At 39.3% G+C, this 25086-nt stretch overlaps 1 protein-coding gene across 2 annotated transcripts; it reads left to right on the top strand.

The window, feature by feature from the left end:
* Positions 1-99: 99 nt before the first annotated feature.
* On the top strand, positions 100-23688 carry emc1 (ER membrane protein complex subunit 1). 2 transcript variants are annotated; one of them, XM_048561326.2, is made up of 22 exons: positions 100-267; positions 1035-1162; positions 1263-1328; positions 1810-1903; positions 3043-3171; positions 3823-3949; positions 5302-5451; positions 6080-6247; positions 6860-6931; positions 8000-8098; positions 8609-8705; positions 10072-10188; positions 13552-13751; positions 14864-15013; positions 16256-16417; positions 17072-17191; positions 18191-18328; positions 18834-19007; positions 19736-19946; positions 20689-20773; positions 20969-21098; positions 22072-23688. In XM_048561326.2, the coding sequence occupies exons 1-22, from the start codon at positions 116-118 to the stop codon at positions 22249-22251; spliced, it is 2949 nt and encodes a 982-aa protein (XP_048417283.1). In that variant the 5' UTR covers positions 100-115; the 3' UTR covers positions 22252-23688. The 2 variants fall into 2 exon arrangements, with proteins under 2 accessions (XP_048417283.1, XP_059511568.1); XM_059655585.1 differs by lacking the exon at positions 17072-17191.
* The last annotated feature ends 1398 nt before the right edge of the window (positions 23689-25086 follow it).

Raw genomic sequence — 25086 nt, forward strand, 5'->3', positions numbered from 1 at the left:
TTGTAAAACAACTTCTGAATAGTGCTTAAAGCTGCACAACCGTGTCCGCACATAAAAACCTGCTGAGCGGGAAATCGCGTTTTCTGGGATGTTGGAGGACCAAACTTTTGCGAGCATGCTGGGATTTTGGAGGACCGTTCTCTCTGTACATTCTGGGATATTGGAGGACCGAGCAGTGATGGTGGTCCTCTGTGAGATTTGGCTTCTTTTCGCTCTCTTTGAGTTTTCAGCGGCGATTTACGAGGATCAAGTCGGGAAGTTCGACTGGTGAGTCCTTCGGAGGAGAAGCCACTGCTCCTTGAAGGGTTGTGTTATAAATGAGAATGTTGTGGTTGTTACCCTGGGGCCGAAGCTCGCCCTTCCCCTTGGAAACTGGGTTTTGGAATGACCTGAGGAGCGGGGGGGAGCGACAAGTTTTGTTTGTTCCAGGTACTTGGGGTGGAGGCGGAAACAGATGGCCTGTGCTGCTGCCTCCCTCTAAATCCCAAACCCGTGTTGAGCAAAAGGCGGAATCCATGACAAATGCAAATTCATTGAAAATCCTATCAATTGACTGGAATTCGATAAAGTTTGAGTTCAGTCTTAATTTGGAAAAGAGGAATACAAAGAAGCAACATAAGTCAAATTGTACAACTTTAAGTGTGTGCTGGAACAGAGCGATTTGAAGAGTAAACACATGCAACTGGTTATTACTAACGGGGGGTTGATAAACACAATACACGCACTTAAGATATAGTAACTGACATTTTTAAAACAGTGAATTATCACCTAAAATGTTCAGCATGAAAAAGTGCTGGAAGAACCTTCATCAGTAACTTTCAAGATGGAATGGAATGAGTAATCTTCAAAATTGAATGTCTACGGGGAAAGAGTAGGACAGTGACTAAATGGATTGCTGGTTTCAAAGAGATAGCACAGGTGTGGTGGTTTGAATATTATTTTCTATTTTGACTTTTTGAATTAATGTTGTTACAGTTACTATCTGCAATAGTCAAATGTATGCTGCTACATTACTTCTATTTTAACTTTTAAAGGCGACGTCAATATGTTGGGAAGCCTCGGTTTGCATATTTTGATACACCTACACAGAATGCAAGGAAACTCATGGTTACTACAGAGAATAACGTGATTGCTTCTCTCAACTTAAGAAATGGGGAGATCAGTGAGTGTTGTTCAGTTAACATTGTAGTAACCAATTCTGCTGTGGGTAGATTATGAACTGTCACTAACCTCAACATTGTTGTTTTTGTTTTGATTTGCAGTCTGGCGTCAGGTGGATAAAGAAGGTCCTGAGGGGAATGTGGATCTGATGTTGTTCCATGGGCAGGGTGGGTGTGGTTCATTTTGTTCTATCAAATTTGCGCTGTACGTGTTGCTTTCTCTAGGATCTGCGGACAATCTTGGTTTAGATTGGCAGATTATTATTTCATCCAACGTGTAAAGCTCACGATCAACTCTCTAACCTTTCCCTGGCTTGATAATCTTTGAACCTGCTAGTTTTAATATGTCCATGGAAGCAGATTACAACATAATGTTATTCAGCTTTGCACAGAATCAATTGTTTCTGCAACTACGTCATTAATTTGATGCTATTGACTTCGACTGAGGAAAATGGAAAACTGATGATTGACAAAAAAAGTAGAGAATGGGACTAAGATGGGTTTAAAAGTAGTAAAAGTAGGATCACTCTCAAAAGTAAGAGTTGGCTCATTTCTTTTAAAGCATTACACCAAATCTTAACTGTTTTGTGAATTCACATTAGAGATTTTCGTGGGTTCAAGAAAATTTACTGATTTTGCTTTTTCATAGATGTACTGACTGTGTCAGGAGGAGGGCGATTGTTGCGCTCATGGGATACAAACATTGGTGGCTTGAACTGGGAGATCTTGCTTGAGACTGGAAGGTGAGAACTCTGTGGCTGTTAGAGCATTGACACCAAAGAATGGATGAGCGTAATTACAAGAACAGAATCTCAATGAGGGATTTTCTTGCAGCTTGAGGTCACATTGTTTCTTACATTTTCATTGTTATTGCTTCACTTATGCATTATAGTAATCATGCAATGGATTCTAGCTAAGTGCTACCATAATAAGAGAAGTTTAATATTGAATATTGCCCAAGTCCTTGATCTGCTGAAATATTGATTAAAACCATCATTTATAGAGATGCTTTAACATGGCCCCTTCCTTAGACTTTATCCAGTACAACGTTGTACTAAATGGAGCAGGAAGGGCTGAGTTCTGTCCCTCCTCAGGCAGCCTGAATGGCTCAGTATAGATGAAGAGGACAGTGAGTTAAATCAATACCTTTTAAATCAATACTATTCAGTGAATCTTGTTGGAATCTTGGTATGTGAAAAAAATGTCAAGGTTGCACCAGCCTTGCCAATGATACCCTTGTGGCAATATTGTCTGCTGGAACTGTGGCTGATTATTTGACCAGAAGAAGACCTTTATTACTGAGCCTGTTGTGGAGGGGAGAAACTGGAGTCAAGGGCAAAAAAAATCTGCTTCTATATTGCTCCTATGAAGTGCCAGATCATTTGGAGAATTCTGATTGGTAACCTTTCAGACTAACCACTTTAAACCTGCAGCAGAAACATTAGGGCAAGAAACATTAATTTTGCTTTCACAATCAAATTTACTAACAAGGCTGGTAAGATTGATGGCTAAAATTAGTTCGGTGACCTTCAAACTAAATTAATTCATTGCATCAAAGTGAAACTACTCCTTTTTTTAAAAAAAAGAATTGAGAGATTGATTGGAATCTATTTCATGGAACTTTAGCAATTTACATCTAATACATTGGCAAATTATGATTGAATTTTATTAAAGAGAGAGGTTTTTTTTTGGGCAGTGGTGCTCTTACAGCTCATTTGGATCCTAAATTTGGATGTCGGATGGCGATGGTAGAGACTCCAATATTTTCATCACATGGCTGCCAAGAGTCTCTTCCACTCTTATCACATGCTGTTGATGTATGTTGGAGGGATTATAGATGTAACTGTTACTGCTTGTCTGATTTTTTAAAAGTTTGTTTCAGTTTGCAGACAGGTTCTCTTATTGGCTTTGCTGAAGGAGTGAAGTACATTGCCATTCTGAAGAAAGCGTCCATTTCCCTCCATTATCTCTCGAATGGTCATCAGAAATGGAGTGAAGCTTTACCAGAAAGGTAAAGAAATTGCTTTTGAACTGACGTCTAATATAATGTTTGGCTATTTTATGCATGATATAATCAGACTTTACATAATATTTACTAAGTCTTGGAGAGACAAGGTTACTGACAAAGCTTTGTAGAAGCCCACTGCCTCACTCATGCTCATGATGGGTGCATTTCCCAACAATTGGTATTTTTGCTGGTGCAGAGTCACAAGTAGCCTTGAACGGTGATTCAAGATCTTGTATTACGCTTCCTGGTTTATAGGTGAGATGTCCCCAGCATCTATACTTGCTATGTAACCCCAATTTGAAATGAACCAGTGTAAAATAGTTTTATTTTAATGTTTGTGCCCTAGATTCTTTGCGATGCACTGCTTTTGAATCAGGGCTCCCTGGTAAGGGTAGATGTTGTCTGTATTAGAGTAAGGAAAATGTCATTTGATTGCTCTCCTCGTGACTTGAAACATAACTTGCCTCCCTTGATGCCTTCATTGCTAAACCTAGCCAAAAGAATCTGTGGGAATTGAAGGTTTCTAAACAGCTTTTTGTTGTGAAGTGGTAGTGGATTTCACAGTAAGATTCATACTTGAATGTTTAAGGATGGGCAGAACCATTGATTGTGTGGGCCGTTGTGTAATGTATCTCTGTGTGTTTAAACTTTCAGTGAAAAGATCCAATATCAGCTCCTGTACTCGTCAGGAAGTGGCGCAGTGTATTTAGTAGGGATGGTTGCTGGCTCTCATCTTGTCATCATTCGGTATGACATTGAGGATGGAAAAATCATTGAACAGGTGGGTTAGCTTTTGGAAGTAAGGTTTGCATGCAATAGAACAAAAACAAAGTTGCTGTAAAAGCTCAGCAGGTCTGGCAGGATCTGTGAAGGGAAAAACAGTTAACATTTTGGGTCCGGTGACCCTTTCTCAGAACTGGGGATTTCTGAGGAAGCTTCACCGGACCTGAAATGGTAATTCAGTTTTTTCCTTCACTGATGCTGCCAGACCTGCTGAGCTTTTCCAGCAACTTTTTGTTCCTGATTTACAGCATCTGAAGTTCTTTTGGTTTTTAATGAATACAATAGAGATGTGAGAATTTGAATTGAAGGAAGGTAATAAGAGAAAGTGTAGAGAACAAGGAGAGGCTGTTGATGGAATAATGCGGTTACTTTTTGTGAGCACTGACTTGCGTTCTCGTTAGATCTGATTCCTAGGTGGCGATCTGATTGCAAGTCTCTGTTACAGGATGCAAGCTGTCTTTGATTGCTGAAACGTTAAATACCTATAATTACATTCAATTATGGTTTAATGTTGCTTTCGTTCATCTCTGTTCATTTCAGCTCTTTTTCCTTTGTGATTGTATTGACTCCTTGCTAGAGTACAATAGCCCATTGGTATTTTGTCCAAATGGCCACTTTTCACATTTGTATGTTTGGAGGAGAGGGTTGAAGAAAATTTGATTGTGTCACAGGACCACAGTCTCCAACTTGCCCCACACTGCATCCATAATGCAGATTTTCAATGTAGTTAAATAGTTAAATAGATGTCAGGAGAGACAATCCTGGCTAGTTTATTGCCCACCATTAATTGTCTTTTGAACTGAGTGGCTTGAGAGGCCAGTTAAAAAAACAACCATATTTATTATTATCTGGAGTCACATGTAAGATACACTGGGCAAGGATAATGGATTTCTTCTAAAGGATGTTTGTGAATCAAGTGGGCTTTTTCAACAATTGACAATGGTTAGATGGTTGCCAATAGGTTAGCTTTTAATTCCAGGTATGTCTGATTGAATTCACATTGCACCACCTGCTATGGTGGAATTTGAACCCATGTCCTTGTCACAAGTTGACTCACTATGCTGTATTATTCATCCTGAGGACCAATTCATATGCTGCCATTCTACTGTCCTCTTATGGCCACCCCCTCCCCCCGCCCCGCATTACACATTACTCCTCTTTGGATCACAGTTCGGAAGTCACTTGGGAGTAACAACAAAGCAGGGAGAAAACAAGCTGTCTGCATTTGTCTCACTATTAAACTGAAGAACTGAGCATGTTGCAAAGGTGATGAGTCATTAGCCTGCTGTGTTGAACCATTGTGCAGAGTAGCAAGCGAATGTTGCCAAATTTCCATTTTTCCCTGTTCAGGTGACTCTGTCAGCTCCCTGGATCCGACGTTTGCAGGACCTCTGTGGAATTGTTGCAGATGGGATCTTGACATGCATAGACAGGGAATCTCACTCTCTTTGGATATTGCCATTGGTGTCTGAACATGAACCCGAGCAGGTTGTTCTACAGGTGAGGACGGAATATCACTCGGCGGGTCTCCCGTTCCAGTTCACCCCCAAATCGGATGTGTCGAGCCTGTGTAATGCAAATTACTTCAATCTTGTGATCATCTTTTTTGTTTTATTTTGCTTTCCTTTCTGTCTTTGAGTTTATTGATTTTTGTTGTTCTCAAATGGGTGGGTGCCTGACCTCAGGCCATTGGTGGTGTTCTTGAGGTATGAATTTGCTTTACTGGTTGTGTCCTTGAGAAGTTTCTTTCCCCTTTTTGAGGGAGAGACTTGCCTCCATTTATTATCTCCCACAGCTGCCAAGGATGAGAACTTCCACCCACTGGCTAGGGAGTCTTGCTAACTAATGTTATGCTTGAAAATTGCAAGTTTCCAGGGCAGATTGTAATTGTAATTTTAATTGAAGTACTGGTAACATTTTCACAAATGTGCCTGTTGGTCTGAGAGTTAAGTGTTTTTGCCTGTGTGAGTCACATCTTTCAGCAGTGGTGCTTAATTGCTGAAGTATTTATGGTTACATAATGTGGGAACAAAAATAATTTTAATATTTAATTTGGGAGGCGTTAACTCTTTTTCTGTTGCTTTCGTCTTCACTGCATCATCTGTTTCCTTCTATTTCTACCTCGTAGTCTCTAGAGCTGGAACTAGCCGAGAAGTTTGAGGGAAAGATTTTAACAACCCAGTCATCTCCGTTGGTGGCGTCGTCTGCTCAGTTCTGCCTTCAGTTGTCGGAGTCCCATTATGCATTATTACAGCTGCATGATGGTGTAGTAAGTTTACTACGTGACTTTGTACAGGTGAGAAATGAATGATCGTTGAATGCTGAATACTCGACGTAGGATAACTGCTGATATAAATACATAGATATCAAAAAGACCGTGTGGTACAAGTCTAGTAACTGCTTGCTTTATTGCATTAAATTGCTCTTTGACAAATGTTGTTTGATCCCTGATTATCTTTAATCTTTGTTTTGAAGCCTGGCGTGTACAGTAATGGGAAATGGTTACCAGCTGGGCCTCATCACTTTGCACTTTGTTTAGCTGACCCCAAAACATTGAAGAGAACAAATTTCTCCTGCTAGGACACTTTAAAATCAAATAAATAAAATAAATCAAAATCAAGTGGAACCCATTCTGGGAAGTTTAAAGTATTAATATGTTTATGGAATTTGCGTTGAAGAATTTTAATGTCATGTATGTTTTCTGAATTTTGCTTTACACTGAAAGAAATAGCTGAGAGTTAGGGAGCACTGGCAATAGCACTTTTATTGTAAAGATAGGGAGGCATGAGGTATTTGGATTTGCATCTTAGGACCAGTCAGACGACGTAGTAATTTCTGCGTCAGTTTCTTTCTGAATTTTCACTGAGTTTTGTTCTTTCAGCCTAATTGAGTCTCTCTCTTTTTTCAGGCTGTGTTAGTTTCCTTTGCTACAACTGGTGACAAAGTGGTGGCAGCTGTAATGACAGCCAAAAACAAAACGGTAAAGACCTTCAACCTGAAGTGAAACGCATTTTGTATTGTGGGCTGGTTTTTACTTGTTATTGAAACTTCTGCTATATCTGTGCTGGGAATGTTCAGCGCCATGTAGCGAGAACTTTATGCTGTCCTTGCCCTACTGTATGCCAGTAAACATTTTCAGATGAAATTTGCCTTGAAGGCTGAGCTGCAAAATGTTAAAGACAACAGTCTCACCTAACCCAAGAGATTTCAGAATTAAGTGAAATGAATGAGAGTTTAAAAATGACAGGTGCATGTAGTAGAACTGAAATACATTAGAAAACAAAGGTAACATTGGAAAGCATAATTTAATTAAGACCTTTAACAAGTCATAGACTATCAGCCACCCTAGTGCTGGACAGGGTACTCAGATAATGCATCATTTGAAAAGAGCGGGGATGTTACACCTTGTAATGCATTCTTATTCTGCTAATGCCACAGTCTTGTTCAAATTAACACAAGCATAAGTTATGCATAGAATGGCCGGTATTTCAAACATTATTTTTTGTAACCAAATGATCCCAATAACCAGTTAATTCTGACGGTTCTTTTACATTTGGAGTTTGTTAGGATCTGATTGCAGAGAATGACACATCTGTACAGACTTATTGACCTTGGATTAGAAAATCAAGCTAATTTGTCCCAATACACAAGTGTGTAAACGTGTAGCAAAGGTATCAGCAGTCACACTCTTGGCTCTGAGTCCAAATGTTCTTAGTTCAAGCTCTATTCCAGAGATTGATCACATAATCTCTCTAACACTCCCGTGCTGACCCAAGCAAGTGCAGTATTTTCAGTGATGTCCTTTGAATGTAATGTTAAACTGAGCGCCCCATCTGTCCTCCACAACTGAATCAAAAAAACCTCATGGTTTTATTCAAAGAAGATCACAGGAGTTCTTCTTGGATTCTTGGTTGATAGTTTTAGAATCAGAATGCTTGCTTGGAATATTGATGCAGACATGATTGCTGAAGCCTTCAGACGTCCTGTTTCTTTTGTTTCTACAACAGGACTGCTGTTTTTGGACTGCTTGTTTCATTATGTCTTTCAGGCTTTTGGTGTGAATCTGTATTCGGCAGAGAATGGCAGACGGCTGTTGGACACAGCTATGAACTTTAACCTGGATCCAAACTGTGGCCAACCTGAACAGGTGAGGTTGTGATTGGACCATTGACTTGAGGGATGGACATGAGTAGAGATTGCAAGATTTTTGGATAGTTGCAAGGCAAGGGGTCAAGAAGAGCCTGGGTGTGGTGTTGGTTTCTGAGCAAGAACACAAGGGTACCAGGAAGGATATTGTGTGAGATGAGGTGACATTGGGTAATGATAGTGTTGCGTAGAGGAGGCTGGGATCAGCCACATCTCATCTTCACTGCACTGGTTGCATGTAAGTACAGAGTCAAAATGGGGCTTACATATATATGACTGAACGAATAAGGCAGCCACAACAATAACAATTATTGAATTGCTGCCAAGTCATACAGTTGGAACTTGGTTGCAGTCACACACTTTACAGCTAGTCAGTTTTCTTTTACAGTATCCTTGTGTATGAAATAAATGAAGTGGAAGGGACACCTCTAGCATGTTGACAAAAATACTATTGATCTTCCTTTGTGTTCTTCGGTCGGGTATTTCACATGTTTACCTCCTCTTCCCTCAGCTCTATATTCATGCATTTCTGAAGAAAGATGATTCTGTTGGCTATCGCGCACTGGTTCAGACCCTTGACCATGCATTGATTTTCATCCAGCAACCAGGTGCGTGATGAGCCTATGCAGAATCTTGTCTTTTAAGGTCAACCAATATAGTTGCCCAAAATTTTATTGGATGTTGAGCTGCTTTCTTGGTATGAATGACAGTGGCAATATTGCATTGTTGTAAGGAATTAATAGTGTGTTATTGAGTAAATTCCAAACCTTCACATGTTTTATATTGATTTAAATCTTTAGCCTCTCTCATGTTAAAATATTTTCAACGGCTGTTACAGTTACTCCAATGATGTATGACGCTGCCATATTTCAGTATCACAGTAAATAAATGAAAACAGTACAAACAAGAAACAAAGAAACCTACAGCACAGGAACAGGACCTTCGGCCCCCCAAGCCTGCACCGATCAAGATCCTCTGTCTAACCTGTAATCTATTTTCTAACGGTCTGTGTCCATTTGCTCCCTGCCCATCCACGTACCTGTCCAAATATATCTTAAAAGACGCTAACGTGTCCGTGTCTACCACCTCCGCTGGCAACACGTTCCGGGCGCCCACCACCCTCTGTGTAAAGAACTTTCCACGCATATCTCCCTTAAACTTTCCTCCTCTCACTTTGAACTCATGACCCCTAGTAGTTGAGTCCCCCACTCTGGGGGGAAAAAGCTTTTTGCTATCCACCCTGTCTATACCCCTCATGATTTTATAGACAAGCTAACAGAATGACATGCATTTCTGCATGTTTGGATTTAAGTTGAATAACTCAATTTATCCCATTTGTAAGGAATCTCAAAAATCTTCACTCCTGCTTCTTGTCATTAACTTCCTATGATGGCCATCAGCTCTGATGCAGAAGGGCCATATTTGCGTCATACGCCACGATCCATGAATTGTGACTGTGTCATCAGCATTGCATTTCTGCCAATTCTTGGAGGCTGGCATACATAGAAATGCCTTCATTTCTGGTGCCACTTTGAATTGAAACAAGATTCTTTTAAAGTTGAGAAAAGTGATATGGTGATTTCCCCTTGAATGAATTTGAGAGGTGGTGAGACATAATGTGGAATTTCTTTCATCTCCATCCATCCATGCGCTGAGTTCTAACTTGACCTGTACTGTTTCAGAAAGATGCACAACAAAACCCTGGCTTTGCCACTGAAGGAAAGTCTGAATTGATGGTGAACTGCTCAGGTGTGTCTCCCTGAGAGTTGGTGAAAGCAGGTTCCACTGTGGAGTGGAATTTCAAGTGAGGAAGGGCAAAAACAGTTGGAAAGAGGAAGTAATTCCTCATGTCAAGCCATCCTACATCCATCTTCTGTACAGCAACTAAGCTGTGAGTCATCACAGTGAATGGCTGCATGTGATTAAATCTTTGGATTGTAGAATCGCTCTCAGCATCATCCACTATTTTTACAGGTCGGATTATTTGGACACGGGAAGAGGCGTTAGCACAAGTTGTTACCATGGAAATGGTTGATTTGCCTCTGACAGGAACACAGGCAGAACTGGAGGGTGAATTTGGGAAGAAAGCAGGTATTGTTTAATGCCAATGAATCCAATTGTTACTAATTTAAAAGGCAAGAATAAAGAGTACTTGTGTATCACTCTTGCAGTTTATAAAAATTGAAATGAAGGGAAACCCTGATCCTTGATAGTAACAGCTTTATCTGTTTTAGTTCATTGTCACTTAATGTACAAAGAGGAATGGGAATTTATTAAGTTGTCATCTCAAAAAAAAAATAGATTTTAAAATCATTGCTTGCCATTCTGATTAATTATGGCTGAGGACTAATAACGTTGTGTTGTGCTATCTTGGTTACAGATGTGATCATAATTCTAGAAATTGAAAACTGGGATTTTTGGATAAATCCTTAAATGAAAAAAGCTGACTCCATATTTCCGGGTCACATGGCAATTCCTTCCTCCATTGTGCAAGACTCAGATTTGGGGTTTGAGTGGAATTAAGTTTCTTAGCCACAGTTTGTATTAAATCAGTTGGCTGCAGGCTGGAACACTTTCCTGTGATCAGCAAAGTGTGATCTGGTTTCATTAATCATCAATCAGTTTTGGGTGTAGCATTGGTTGTGTAGTGCAGCACACTGTCAGTAATAGTTCTCTGTCGTACAAGTTTGAGACTTTGACTTATCATTTTACATTTGATTTTAGCAGGCAACCACAGACCAGTTTAACTTTGGTTGCGAATCTTCCAGAAAAACAGTAATTCAGGGTGTAATTAAGTCACGTGGACAAATGTATGTTTAATTAACGACACCCACCATGGATTTCATAAAGGAAAATCATGTTTCATAAGCAAATTAACGGAGTTTTTTTGATATGGTAGTAGAGAGGAATGATCAGGGAAATGCTATAAATGCACTGTAGGTGGACTTAGAGAAGACAATTGATACTGTACGATGTAATTGATTTGAGAGCAAAGTTAGAACTCATGGAATGAAAAGGATAGTCGCAACATGGGTATAAAATTCACTGAGTGAGGGGAAGCAGAGTAATAGTTAATGCATTGATTTTGGATGGGAGGGTGGACGGTGTTGGGATCATTGTTTTTATGAAATATATTTATCAACTAGACCTTCATTTAAGGGCACAAATTCAAAATTTGCAGAAAATACAGAATTTGGAAGCTTTGTCATTTTTAAGAAGGATAATGTAGAAGTTTAAAAGGGCTTTGACAAGTGAGTAGGTGGCAGACAAAGTTTAATGTGTAGAGATGAGAGGTGATACATTTTTGATAGAAAATAGATAGAAAGACAGCAGAAACTGCTTTCGAGAATGTGCAGGAATAGAGAGACCCAGATGCATGCACGTATGTTATTGAAGGAGGTGGGACAGGTTGTGTGAGCAATTAATGAAGCGTACAATATGTTGAACTTGTATAAAACATGAGTTTGGCCTCAACTGTGTCAAGTTCTTGGCACCATTCCTTAAGAAGGATGTGAAGATAATTGATAGAGTGCAGAAGAGTTTACTAGAATGATTCCAAGGTTGAAGCAATTCAGTTGTGAAAATAAATTACAGATGCTGGAGCCCTTCTCCTTGGAGAAGAGATGATTAAGAAGACATCAGCTCCAAATATTCAAATTGATGAGAGGTCTGGACAGAGTAAATAGAAACTATTCCCACTTGGAAAATGATTGAGAGGGCATAGATTTTAAAGTAATGTGTAAATGAAGCAAAAGTCACATGAGGAAAATCTTTTTGCAGCGAGTAGTTATGATCTGCTTGAAACTTAATGAGGGCTTGTTTACTTGAGGCATTCTAAGGGGGATTATATTGTTTTTCAACTCACCGATTGCAATATTATGGGAGAGGGCAAGATTATGGCATGAAAGGCAGGGAAGTGGCAGAATGGGCCAAATTAGCTCATTCTGCTTTGTAACAACGCTGAGATTCAATCCCATTTATTCATTCAATGGCCTGGCAGCTGTACCTATCATGGCCTCTATTGATGGTGGATGAGAGGATGCAGCACGTTGTGTAGTGCCGATATCTCATTGCACAATGTAATTATAGTTGCATCAATATTCTTTAAAACTGCAATCCCATACCAAGATTGTTACCGTAATTTGGTTCCATTGGTAGCAGGACTCTGTTCTGGTTAAAAGTTAAATTTACACCCTCTGATTAGAAGAACAGAAGTTAAAATTGCTGGACATTTTCTTACAATTCAAGAGTCATCTCTGCCTAATAGAGTCATAGAGATAAACAGTATGGAAACAGATCCTTCAGTCCAACTCGTCCATGGCGACCAGCAAGGCTATATGAATCTAATCCCGTTTGCCAGCATTTGGCCCACATCCCGCTAAACTGTTCCTATTCATATAACTATCAGATGTCTTTTAAGTGTGGTAATCATACCTGCCCACCGCCCCAACCACCACTTCTTCCTGGAAGCTCATACTATATACGCACCACCCTCAGCGTGAAAAGGGACCCTTTAGGTCCCTTTTATATAATACCCCTCTCGCCTTAAGCCTAAACCTTGTAGTTTTGGGCTCCTCTACCTTGGGCAAAAGACCTTGTCTGTTTACCCTATCCATGCCCCTCATGATTTTATAAAACTCTGTAAGGTCACCCTCAGCCTGTGATGCTCCAGGGAAAATAGCCCCAGCCTACTCAGCCTCTCCCTATAGCTCCAACCCTGGCAACATCCTTGTAAGTCGTTTCACAACCTCTTTCCTTTAGGAGGTAGACCAGAATTGCACACAATTCACCAAAAATAGCTGAACTGATGTCCTGTACACCCAGAACATGACATCCTAACTCCCATACTGAATACACTGACCAGTAAAGGCAAGCATACCAATCACCGCTTCACTACCCTATTTACGTGTGATGTTAAGCTTCTTTGAAATTATGTTATAAACAATGAGGTGGCAATGTTATAGATGCGGTGAAGGCTATGCTGAATGTTCAAGTCTTAAATGTTGCTTTCTTTGTTCATGCTGCATTGGAATCAGCTGCACAAGGTAACATGTTCAATCCATACTCTTGTCTTTTGGAAAATGCAAACACTTTCAGAACATGCGTTAAAGTGGAAAATCTGTTTTTGTAATGTGAGTTGTTTGAGGACTGAAATAGACTCCAAGACATTTGCTTTGTTAAAGTTCAAATTTTAAATTTTCCCAGCTTTAATTGTTAGCTGATCACAAAGCCTCCTGTTATGAATGTTAGAATCTCTTGATTTGGAGTAGTTGTGAATGTGCATGGTTGTGGGTGGTGGTGTTTAAGTTGAAGAAGACTAATGAGTACTACAGAGGTGTTAACCCAGAGTGATGTAAGACCACCGTCTTAACACACCGCACTCCATATGTGTGTTACATATGATGAAATTTGCTTTTCTTATCCATTTTCTGACCCTTTTATGTGTTCTGATAGATGGTCCAATGGCAATGTTCATGAAGAGACTGTCCTCCCAGCTAATCCTTCTACAAGCATGGAGTTCCCAGCTGCTTAAAATGTTCTATGATGCACGAAAACCTCGCAGCCACTCAAAGAATGAAATAACAATAGAGAACCTGGCCCGGGATGAGTTTAACCTGCAGAAGATGATGGTGATGGTGACAGCATCTGGAAAGGTAATAGTCCTGAGCCATGGATTGGCAATGTTGTGTATCCCATTTAGTGCCCAATATTCTGCATCTCGCTGGGCTTTGTTTCCACACAATTGGCTGGTTGCTTAAAGCAATATAAGCTTTATATCCTGGCATGGGGTTCATGGTATTTAAAGTAATTTTCTGGCTTCTTTCAGAGCTTACAGAAAGCTTTACTTGGTTGGCTTGGGCTGCTGCATATACTTAAATTTTCACACTGATCTGACTCTGACCTCCATAGATCTTGTGATGACATCTCTTTTCCACCAGCTAATGTGTCACGATGATCTTCTCACTTTATTTTAGGGCCCTGAATCTTCGAAATTTGAATAAAAATAAGTAACTGACTTGCAGACTTTTGATTGGCAATATGGGCAAGCTTGGTGAATGACTGACTGACTGGAAATTCATGTAGGTGTTGCCAATGAATTTATAGTAGGAGAGTCAGTTCAGTTTTAAACACAGTACAGCAAACATTTTATTCACAGACAGGTATGGAACCAGAATCTTCCAGTTGATCAAATATTCCAGTTAATTAAGAGATACGTTTAAATGAAACTTGGAGACACCAACAACCCTCAAAAAAAACTATTATTTTAGGAGATGTGTTGATATTCTTACAATGTGATAGAAACGTAATAGAAATGAAATGCAGGGTATGAACATCACTGTTATACTTTATTTATAGCACAAATACTCAGACATTGATGTATTTGAGATATATAATTTTTGCCAGATTATTAAAAGTGCTGGTGATAAGGTGCCAGTTAAAACAAAGTTTGCTGTAGAATGATTTACATTATCCTAGAATAGCCAGGGACTGAACAGAGAGTTTGAGAGTACAAACAAAACTGGAGACTGAAAGATCAAGCCTGCATATTATAATAATATTATTTGCTTTTATTATATATTTGGCATGAGCAGCTGGCAACATCTCTGGTTCCTTAAGTTCTAACCTGTTGCATTTCAAGCATTTACAGTTCATTTTACATTTGTGTCTCTGACATTGTCAAATGCTTCCGTGAATGATATGTAATATCATTTGGCGTTCAACACTCTGTCCAATAGCTTTCAATGCCAAATTTTTTCTCTTACAGCTTTTCGGGATTGACAGTAGCTCTGGGACTATTTTGTGGAAGCAGTACTTTGAGAATGTGAAACCAGGATCCTCCTTCAAATTGGCTGTGCAACGAACGACAGCTCACTTCCCCCACCCACCACAGTGTACCCTGATTATTAAGGACAAGGTCAGGCTGCAAACACTACCTATAAATCTGCTCATGGAACTTGTGCATCATGTGATCTGATCATTAGAACATAGTTTCAGCTTCAAGGGTTTTATGATTTCTGAAATTGTCATATATCTGTTCTGGCACTGATCATATTCGTGAGTAGGGGTCTGTGTTGGTCAGGGTTTCATTTAACACAAAATTCTGTCTGTTTCTGTAATGTCACATGCTCAGATTTAATTATTACACCATAATGTTGTAAAATTGCTAAAGAAGCTTGAAGTACAATGCCTGAAGCTTTCACTGAACATATAATGTCTTGCTTTTGAAATCTATGGATCTTTGTATTTGAGATGGTAGTTGGCACCTCTGATCTTAGATGATTTATCGTGGTTTGTACGTTTCGAAAGGTTAAAGATGATTTATTTTTTTTAAAAAAAGCCCTTTCATTTATGTAGCCAATTTCACAAACTTAGGACATCCCAAAATGAATTGCAGCTAATGAAGTAGCTTTTATTGAATAGTGACTGTTCTAATTTAGGAAATGTGGCAATAAATTTGATGTGATGTTGCATCAAAAGGCAAAGAGGTTATAACCAGGTAATTTACTTCTGTGACATTGAGAGATAAATATTGGTCAGGACATGCAAAATAACAATTCTGATCATTTTTTGAATATTGTCGTGCATTCGACAGAAAGATCAGAAGTGCCTTGAACCTGAAAATCAGCCCCACTGATGGCATGTAGCTCTTTTGGTCCTTATTTTTCATGGTGCACTGATCTATCTGTACTGGTCATCTGATAATAAAGCATTCATTCAGTAGTGGTGCTCTGATGATGCACTGTTCTCTCATCACTGCCCATGCATCATTACAGTTCTCTATCAGCAGTACTGTACTGACAGCTGCTGCTTAGGGAGTGCAGGACTAACTGTATTTTATTGAATTTGGAATCAGTCAGTGAAATTTGGACCATGAGAGATCTGCTCTCACTGGTGAGGGAAGACAGTGTTTCTAAAGGCTGTACTCTCTTTGACTGTTTCTGTGCCCACCATGCACAATTGAGCAGACAAGAACTGGAGCGATGTTCAGTGCTCCTGAAGGGTGTTAGATTAACATGTGACAAAAGCGCCATTGGCAGACCAGTTACCTGCTGTGTTCACTTGGTGTGAAGTTTTCAATTTTAAAAAAACAGACTACTTTTCGTAACCTTGCAATTGACCTTGATTAAGTAACTCCATTTCTTCCCACTTCAATCAGGAAACTAGACTGAGTTCTCTTCACGTTTTCAATCCGATCTTTGGAAAGCGGAGCCACATCAACCCACCAGTCCTAACCCGGCCTATTCTTCAGTCTTTGCTGCTTCCAATTATAGACCAAGATTATGCGAAGGTCTTACTCCTGATTGACGATGAACACAAGGTAATTCTAGATTTCATTTTGAGAACTGATGTGAATTGAAAAAGCTTGGCCTCTTTCTCGTGCTAATTAGTGTTCTTGGCAATGAGTGGTCAAATCGGCTCGATTGTGCATCTACCTTTTTTGCGGCATATTTCAGATCTGTTGGATGCATTGTTATCCTGTCTCAATGCCAGAACAGTCCCTATATCAATACGAATTATTCAAGTGTCACAGAAATAGATTATTAGTCAAGTTGTCACTTGCTGGGCGTGTTTTATATATAATTTGAGAAATGCTTGGGAGCTGTTTAATTTCTTTTCATCTCTGTTTTGACTCCTTGTTGAAATTAAGTTCTGCACTCACTTTATTTACGTGTCTTAACAGTGAGTGTTTGCTGGCTGCTTGACTGTCGAAGGCACCACAGTGAACACATTCTTGACTTCACCCAATGTCACACATTTACTGTTGTGAGTGAAATAATCGGAAGCAGGAACTGATTATCTTCCTCCCTAGGTGCTGTGTCGACTAGTAATACACTGACTGGTTGAGATTCTTTACCTGGCCATACCTCCTATGTTTTTCCTGTGATCATGTGCTGGTTTTGTATTGAACATTATCTCATTACAAATTAGTAAGAAAGAGTAGCTCTAGCTTTGTGGTTTTATTATCATGCAGGTGACAGTCTTTCCCTCCAGTAGAAATATCCTGCAGCAGCTCCAGGATTCTGCACCTGTAATTTTTTTCTACCTCGTGGATCCTGTTTTGGGGAAGTTAAATGGATTCCGTCTCCACAAGGTAGTGTGGTCAGTTTTACAAACCTGTATCAAAACGATTTGCAGTATCTCTGATGTTTTGTCTTCATGTGTGTTACCGTCCAAACATATTTTAATTCTGCTTTAGGTGCAGCACATGTGGATAAGTATGATTGCTAAATTTAGGCACTCTGTGGAAATGGAATTTTGATTGTGACATTCTCATTGGTAGTTTAAGATCTGGAATGTGATTTTTGGTTATTGTTATGGGTATATGTTGGATGTCTTTCCATAAATGGAAATTAAACAGCATAATTTATACATATGAAATTGACTTAAATCTCTAAGGTAAACTTTTGAAATACTTTCTCAGGATTTGGGTATTAATGAGTGGCTATTGAGACTGTCGTGAGTTATTCAAAAAAGTCAGCTTCATTGTTTTGAAACTGGAGTTGCAGCTGGGGTATGTCTTTTCCAACATTGAATGATTGAACCTGTTGTGATTTTGTAATAATCTACCAGCTTCACAGTAACTTTTATTGATGCCATCTTTTTTGTGATTATTAGCTCAGGCCTCTGAATTACTAGTCCAGTAGGATAACCAAAATACCATTGAATCCAATATGTAAACAGTGGACTAATGACCTCTGGTCCATTAATGCTGCTCCTATAACAAGTACACTAATGTAGCTTGTATTATGAGTCAAGTAACGTAGTGATGTACCTCAGCTACCATGTACTTGCACTATCAGGGCCATAGCATTTTCTGGTGAAAGTGATGTGTTGTTCTGCTTGTTCCCTGATGTTTTTAAACTGGCAGAATTAATCTCTTACACTGGCTCGGGAAGGATTTGAATTTCCGAGCAGCTGGGGAGCCTGGTAAATTATGCTTCAGTCACTGTGTAATGATCAGGTTAACTTTTGGTTTTGTGGCATCAGTGGAAGTGAAGCCTGAGGTTTCTATGTCTTTCGAAATGGTGTCTTAGAAAATGAGGACAAGCTGTATCAGCAAGCAGTTTAATGGTGACTTCCTTTCCTGCAGGACCTTAGGACAGAGCAGATATGGGAAGTGGTGATTCCAACAGAAACACAAAAAATAGTGATTGTGAAAGGAAAACGTTCGAATGAGCATGTGCACTCGCAGGGCCGTGTCATGGGAGATCGCAGTGTCCTCTATAAGGTACTGGCTGCAGGGTCATGTCATATTCATGTTTCAAACTCCCAAGTGTATAACGACAGAAATGTTAATTATTTCTAAATGAAAAATTTGTGTTTTAATTTTAACATTAAATGTATTTTTTTGGTAATAAGGTGCTCAAACATGCCATTGACCATGACACACCTTAGCTTATGCATACCATATTAGTGCACAATAGGTGTCGCTCTGCAATTTGATACAAATCCATTTCTCTGCCTTTTGATTTACTGTAAAGAGCCACCTACAGGTTAAGAGTCTAACCTGGGGTTAGCCCACACAAAATAGTGGCTTGTCTGGGATCAGTCTGGATTGTGTCTGATAACCTAAGGTAACCAACTGAACAGTTGAAAATCAAGACCTTAAATATAGGCAGCAGCAGTCTCTACTCACTGGGAAGTGTATCTGGATTTTGTAATTTTGTCTACACAACTGACTATTTGTCATGACTGTCTTCTGTGTTGTCTAACAGCTGAGTCTTGTTTTCCAGTATCTGAATCCTAACTTGCTGGCAGTGGTTACCGAGAGCATTGATACACATCATGAACGGACCTTCATCTGTGTCTACCTTATCGATGGGGTGACTGGACGAATCATTCATGAATCTGTGCAGCGGAAAGCAAGGGGACCAGTTTATGTTGTGCACTCTGAAAACTGGGTGGTGGTAAGGATCTAGAATACGGTAAATGGTAAATCAGTGGGTGTCTGTGCCCCTGAATAAATGATTGTTCCTAGCTTAAACGCTCTCATTTCACCCAAATTACCATTTAGTGGTCTGACATCAGGATTCTTGTCTGACTAATGACCCCTTGTCTGATTTCCTCTACCTTAGGCCTTCCTCTGTGTTTTTAAGAACTGTTTCGTTTCCTTTACTGTTCTTTCAGCTTTTAATCTAACAGCCCCTGTATTTTTCATCAATTGGAAGGGGTAAAAGATTGAATCAGGAATTTGAGCATTTAAACTTGGAGTTAAATAATGTGATTACATTATGCAGTGAAGATGCTGCCCTTATTCACAATCATAGACTTGTCATCTATTGATTTGAGATTTAGGTTTTGTGGTAATTGGAAAAAAATGAATTTCTACATCTACGTGTGCAGTATCAACCACCCCACCCCAACCAGAATTCGTGTGGGCTGCATTCTATAATGCCTCAACTACAGGCACAAGATTCTAAGTTGGGGGACATGTGATCTTTTTTCTCATTGCACACTCAATAAAAATGTTGTGTCGGGTGTTCTATCAATGGCTTGGACGCAGCTCCAAAAAGGTCAAAGGAACTACTTTTCCTGATGTTTACTGTTCCTTAGCTGTCGTTTAATCTAATTTAGCTTATATGCACTGTCTGGACTACATGCATCAATCCTAATTCTGTTCCTTTGCCGCCACTAGTACCAGTACTGGAACACCAAGTCCCGAAGAAATGAAATGACTGTTTTGGAACTATACGAGGGAACAGAGCAATATAACAGTACAGCATTCAGCTCGCTTGATCGTCCTTTCTCTCCCATGATCTTTCAACAGTCTTACATCTTTCCTTCAGCCATCAGTCTCGTAGAGGCCACGATCACAGACAAAGGGATCACTAGCCGTCACTTGTTGAGTAAGTGAAATTTGGGGGTGATGCAGAAATGTCACTTGACTAATAATCCACAAGTCCGGGCTAATGGTGCCGGAGCATAGGTTTAAATCCCAGCGTAGCTGGTTGAACTTAAATCCAGATAATTGACAACTATTCTCAGCAATGAAAACTGTTACCTTGAAAATAACATCTTGTTCACGTAATTCACTGTTAGTCACTAAGAACAAGGGGTGTGTAATAGCAGGCTATGTGGTAACAAAGCTTGGTGTGTGGAGTTGGGGGCTGTGACATAAGAGGGTTTAGGCCCTAAAATTATTGAACTCAATATTGAGTCCGGAGGGCTGCAGGGTTCCTAATGGGGACACTAACAGTCCCCATTAACAACTATTCACCCTCCCAGCCTGATCAGTAGCAACTCCTTTGTCTGTCCAACTGTCTTTCTCTCTCTTTGGGCTCTATCCTATCGTTTACTCCCTACGCGACCCACCTCCCTATTTTCTGTGTATAAACTGACGTTTTCCCAGCCACCATCAATTCTGAGGAAGGGTCACCGGACCTGAAATGTTTTCTACTTCACAGATGCTGCCAGACCTGCTGAGTTTTCCAGCAACTTTGTTTTTGTTCCACTTATAAGTATGATGGATGAAGTGACCCCTTTCTGTATTCTAAATTCCACAAATCAAGATTATTGCTAGTAGATCTGGGTTAAATTATCTTATCATTTTCTACAATTAGTCTCAGACTCTGCTTCACTATCTTTCAGTTGGTCTGCACTCTGGAGGAATTCTTTCTTTGCCAAAAGCATTTCTGGATCCTCGACGTCCAGAGGTTCCATCTGAGCAAAGTCGGTGAGATGATAAACTCTTACTTTCTTGAGTTGGGCACTAATGTGTTTATGCGGTTTCTGGTGGTTGGTGTATATCACTTTTGATAAAGGCAGAATAGAATTCTCCTGATGCAGTTAGATTTCTGTTTAGTTAGTACTGTTGTACTGTTTTGTAATATCACAAAGCTTTTTATTAATTCTTCTTTATTATCTTCAGGGAAGAGAACTTGATTCCGTATGCTCCAGAACTACCAATCCGATCAGAGTGGTATATCAACTACAATCAGTCTGTTTCAAGAGTGCGGGGAATTTATACAGCTCCTTCTGGTCTGGAGTCCACATGCTTGGTCAGTGTACAATGCAATCCACCACTGGGCACTGCATTTTCATCTTACAATGTCTTTTATCAATCAACTTGGATGCATTCAACCCATTAAGTTCTTCCTTTTATTTACAGTCAAGTGAAATCGCAATCTAGGGTATTATCGATAATATGATATTCATTGAAATAAATTCTCTTCACTTTTTTATAAATTACATCTGTCATGATCCATAGATGAATAGGATGCTTTATTTTACATTCATCCAATATTCAAATTCTTTATTTCTGTTGCCTGGCACTTACTACCCTGCTCCTGTTCATTTATGGAATTTAAATGTGAGAGACTATATTGCTGATGGCTTGGTCGTAATTTACAAAAGATGAAGGAACATTTTCACTGGATATGTTTGACCTCTTCCCTTGTCCTAATTCCCAGAAGAAGCAGTGCTCGGCCAGTCTGTGAACTCTAACTTTCTAAAATGTGCTGTCTTTTTTGTAGGCTCACTAAACAAGAATCAGCACAGCCCTTTTTAGAGTACCACTAACCTGAGAAACATGAGTCAATCAAACTTGAAGAATATGTACAACATTCTTACCAGTTGAGAATCCTATTGGGGCAAGCATCCTATGGCACCAAGTTGTTAAAAAAATGATAATTATGCATATTACTGTGACACACATGCTTCATACCACAATGTAATTTAGTTACTGTCATTATAAGCTGCAGTTATCCCAGGTTGTGTAAGTAATCAAGTGTACTAACGCACACTGTTTGCTCTCCAGTGCCATTTAATATCTTGGCAAGGAGGTGCAGCAGGCCATCAAAACAACCTGCCCCTTGTGCCATGACAATCGGAACCTGTGCTTAACTGCATTACGGTCTGATTTTCCATATCTCACATTAGTGTTATACTAAAGCAATTTGTATTTATGATAGGGGCATGTCACAAATTAGCAATGTTGAAATCAATGTGATGATTTTTTTCTTTCTGTTGTAGGTTGTTGTCTATGGACTGGACATCTTCCAGACTCGAGTTTACCCATCAAAGCAGTTTGACGTTCTAAAAGATGATTACGACTATGTGCTCATCAGCAGTGTCCTCTTCGGATTGATTTTTACAACCATGATCACGAAGCGCCTTGCCCAAGTGAAGCTCCTGAACCGAGCTTGGCGATAGATATCTTCGGCAATGAAGAAAGTGATGTCTTGGAGAGCGGAACAGAAGTTGGGTACAACTTTAATCAGGGATCCCGATAGAGTTGATGCCCATGTACATACAATGTATATTTTTTGTAACACACTCTCACTACGAGAAGCAGAGCGATGGACACTTTCAGAAGTAGATTTTTAAAAAAAGAAATTGGTTTAATTGCTGTAAAAAAATAATTGAACTGTTTCTATTAATCAGAACTTTTTTTTGAGACGAAAGGTATTTTTGTTCTTGCAGAGCTTGGAGTTAATAGAGGAGCTGTTGAAAGTGGTATGTTATGAATAATAGAAAAGCTGAACTTGAATGTTTCCCAAAACTGTGCTTTAATCTTTGAGCTTTTGTTGTGTTTTTGAACTAGTTGATATTTAACAATAGAACATGGATGTTGCATCCTGCTCAGGTTCCCCTTTGAACATGAATGCTGGAGACTAGTTTCATGTGTTCAATCACTGGACAGAAGACCTCAGTCTTGTACACAACTTAAGTTGTCCACCATTCTGGTTTGTTTCCTTAGCCATTGTTCCTAACGTTCCTTTGTGTGACAGGATGTGAAATATTGTCAAAACGGCTTGTCTGTAATTCTGAGGCACTGCCACCAGATGTTGCTTGAATTGTCTTTTTCATCTGGATGGGCACTGGTTCCACACAGTGTATGGAGGTTGTACTGCATCCTTTGTCCTTGGGCATTATCTTCGGTTCCAACACTCCGAAGTGGACAGTAAATTGGCAAATTTTATTTTAGTGCCATGATTATGTTGATCTCCTCCCTGTGTAATTAACAGTCCCATTTTTGCAGTTTTGCATGTTGATGGTATTCATGAGGAGTGGTTGATTGATGATTGCTGAATGAGTATTTACATTAATTTCAAATAGTTGCTGTTAACTGTTTTGATTGAAATTTTGAAGTTTGTGTGAGGGAGTTGTGGGGTATGGGTGCATGTATCTTGAGTGTCAACTGACAAATGTCTTGAAATACAAACAATACAGAAAAAGTTAACAGTTGCAACTTGCAAGTGTACCCTAGGAATAGAGGATTTTGATTGTTGATTATTTTAAGTTATGGATGTTTAGTATTTAACTCCTGAAAACCTTGACTGGATTTTAGAGCCAACTTAAAATGTGCAATGGATGAGTGAGTGAACAGGTTTAATGCCTGGTGTGTGAATATCTGAGATTCTAATCATGTGCCCAAGTTTCAGCATTGTTTTTCAGGAAACAGGGTCAGAGTGACTGATCTTTTGTTAGTTACATGTCTTCTTTCCCGTTCCTGTAATTTTATTGAAGTTGCATCAAAAACATTGATACTTGAAACTGATACATGAAAATTCGTTAAATAGTAAATATTAATTTGTTTTATGAGTTGTTTTTGAAACCACTGAATAAAATGTTACTGTAACATGGAAATTGTGTTTTTTTGAGCTTTAGATCGCGATTGTAACAGTTTCATGAGTATTATGCTCTGTTAATATATGGACAACAACTAAATTCACAATGCTTCCCAAATAGTTTTTAAATCATAAGTTCAATAGGAGTACAGTCTAGTGCATTAGTGTTAGTGTTGGTGTCTTTTTTCCAACACAGTGAGTTACAGATGTTGCTGTTTGATTGTATCAATGTTTGGTGTTATAAAGTGTTGTTCATTATTAACAGCTGATCTTCCATTTATTAGCCAAAACGTGCTATAATTGGTTCCAGCTGAAAGGAGTTTCTCCCATTATATGTTCTGAGGAAGGATCATCAGACCCAAAACGTTAACTGTTCCAGCAACTTTGTTTTTGTTCCTGATTTACAGCATCCGCAGTTCTTTCTGTTTTTATTGAGTTTCCCCCATTACTTGGTGTTAGGATATCTAGGGGCTTTCCAATAGTGCAGTGGTAGTGTCCCTACCCCTTAACTGGGAGGCCTGAGTTCAAGTTCCACCTGCTCCAGAGATGTATGATAACATCTCTGAACAGGTTGATTAAGAAAATAGGTGTTTGTATGTCAGGGGGCCCTCTTACGGCACAGATGGTATCTCTACCACTGAACCAGCAGGCCTGGGTTCAAGTCCTCCTAGCTCCAGAGATGTTTTTATAACATCCTTGAGTTGGTTGATTAGAAAAATGGGTATTAGGATGTCTTGAACTGTTTATTTGAGAAAGAGGGAATACATTATATAGGTCATTGAGGAAGGAAGGCCTCACAGACTATAATGAGTAATTGCTTTAATTGTGTTGGCTGAAAAAAATAGTTGGTTAGGGCTTCTGTGAGAAACTCTGTTCTAATGTGCAGTGGAATCATTTGCATCACTTGATTGGGCAGATAGCCCCTCCAACGCTGTAATACTCTGTTCACTGCTGAAATATCACCCTACTTTTTATATGCTGAAGTCTTGGGCATAAGGCGCAAACTGTCAATCTTCCAACTCAGATCAGGAATATTAGCTCTGAATCAAGTCTGACACAGTATAAAGGTAAGCATATACATTAAACATGAAACTTAAGAATTTCCTCTGATTTAGAGGTGTGGACTTAAGGACCTCTAATAATTTGTCTCGTTTTTCACCGTAAGGAAATTGAAAACAAAACTGCTGAAACACTAATGTATTTTGAGTATAAGTATTTTTGGTGCATCAAGAACATTATTCTCACACAACCAAGAGTTATAGATATTTTCTAATTAACATGTTCAGAGATATTATTACACACCTGTAAATCAGGTGGGACTTGAATCTGGGCCTGCTGGCTTAGGGACAGGGACACTACCACTATGTCATAATACCTTTTTTCAACCAAGAATTAGAAAGGAACGAAACTAGTAAAG

Source organism: Stegostoma tigrinum, chromosome 28, assembly GCF_030684315.1.
Source record: "Stegostoma tigrinum isolate sSteTig4 chromosome 28, sSteTig4.hap1, whole genome shotgun sequence".
Classification (NCBI taxonomy): Eukaryota; Metazoa; Chordata; class Chondrichthyes; order Orectolobiformes; family Stegostomatidae; genus Stegostoma; species Stegostoma tigrinum.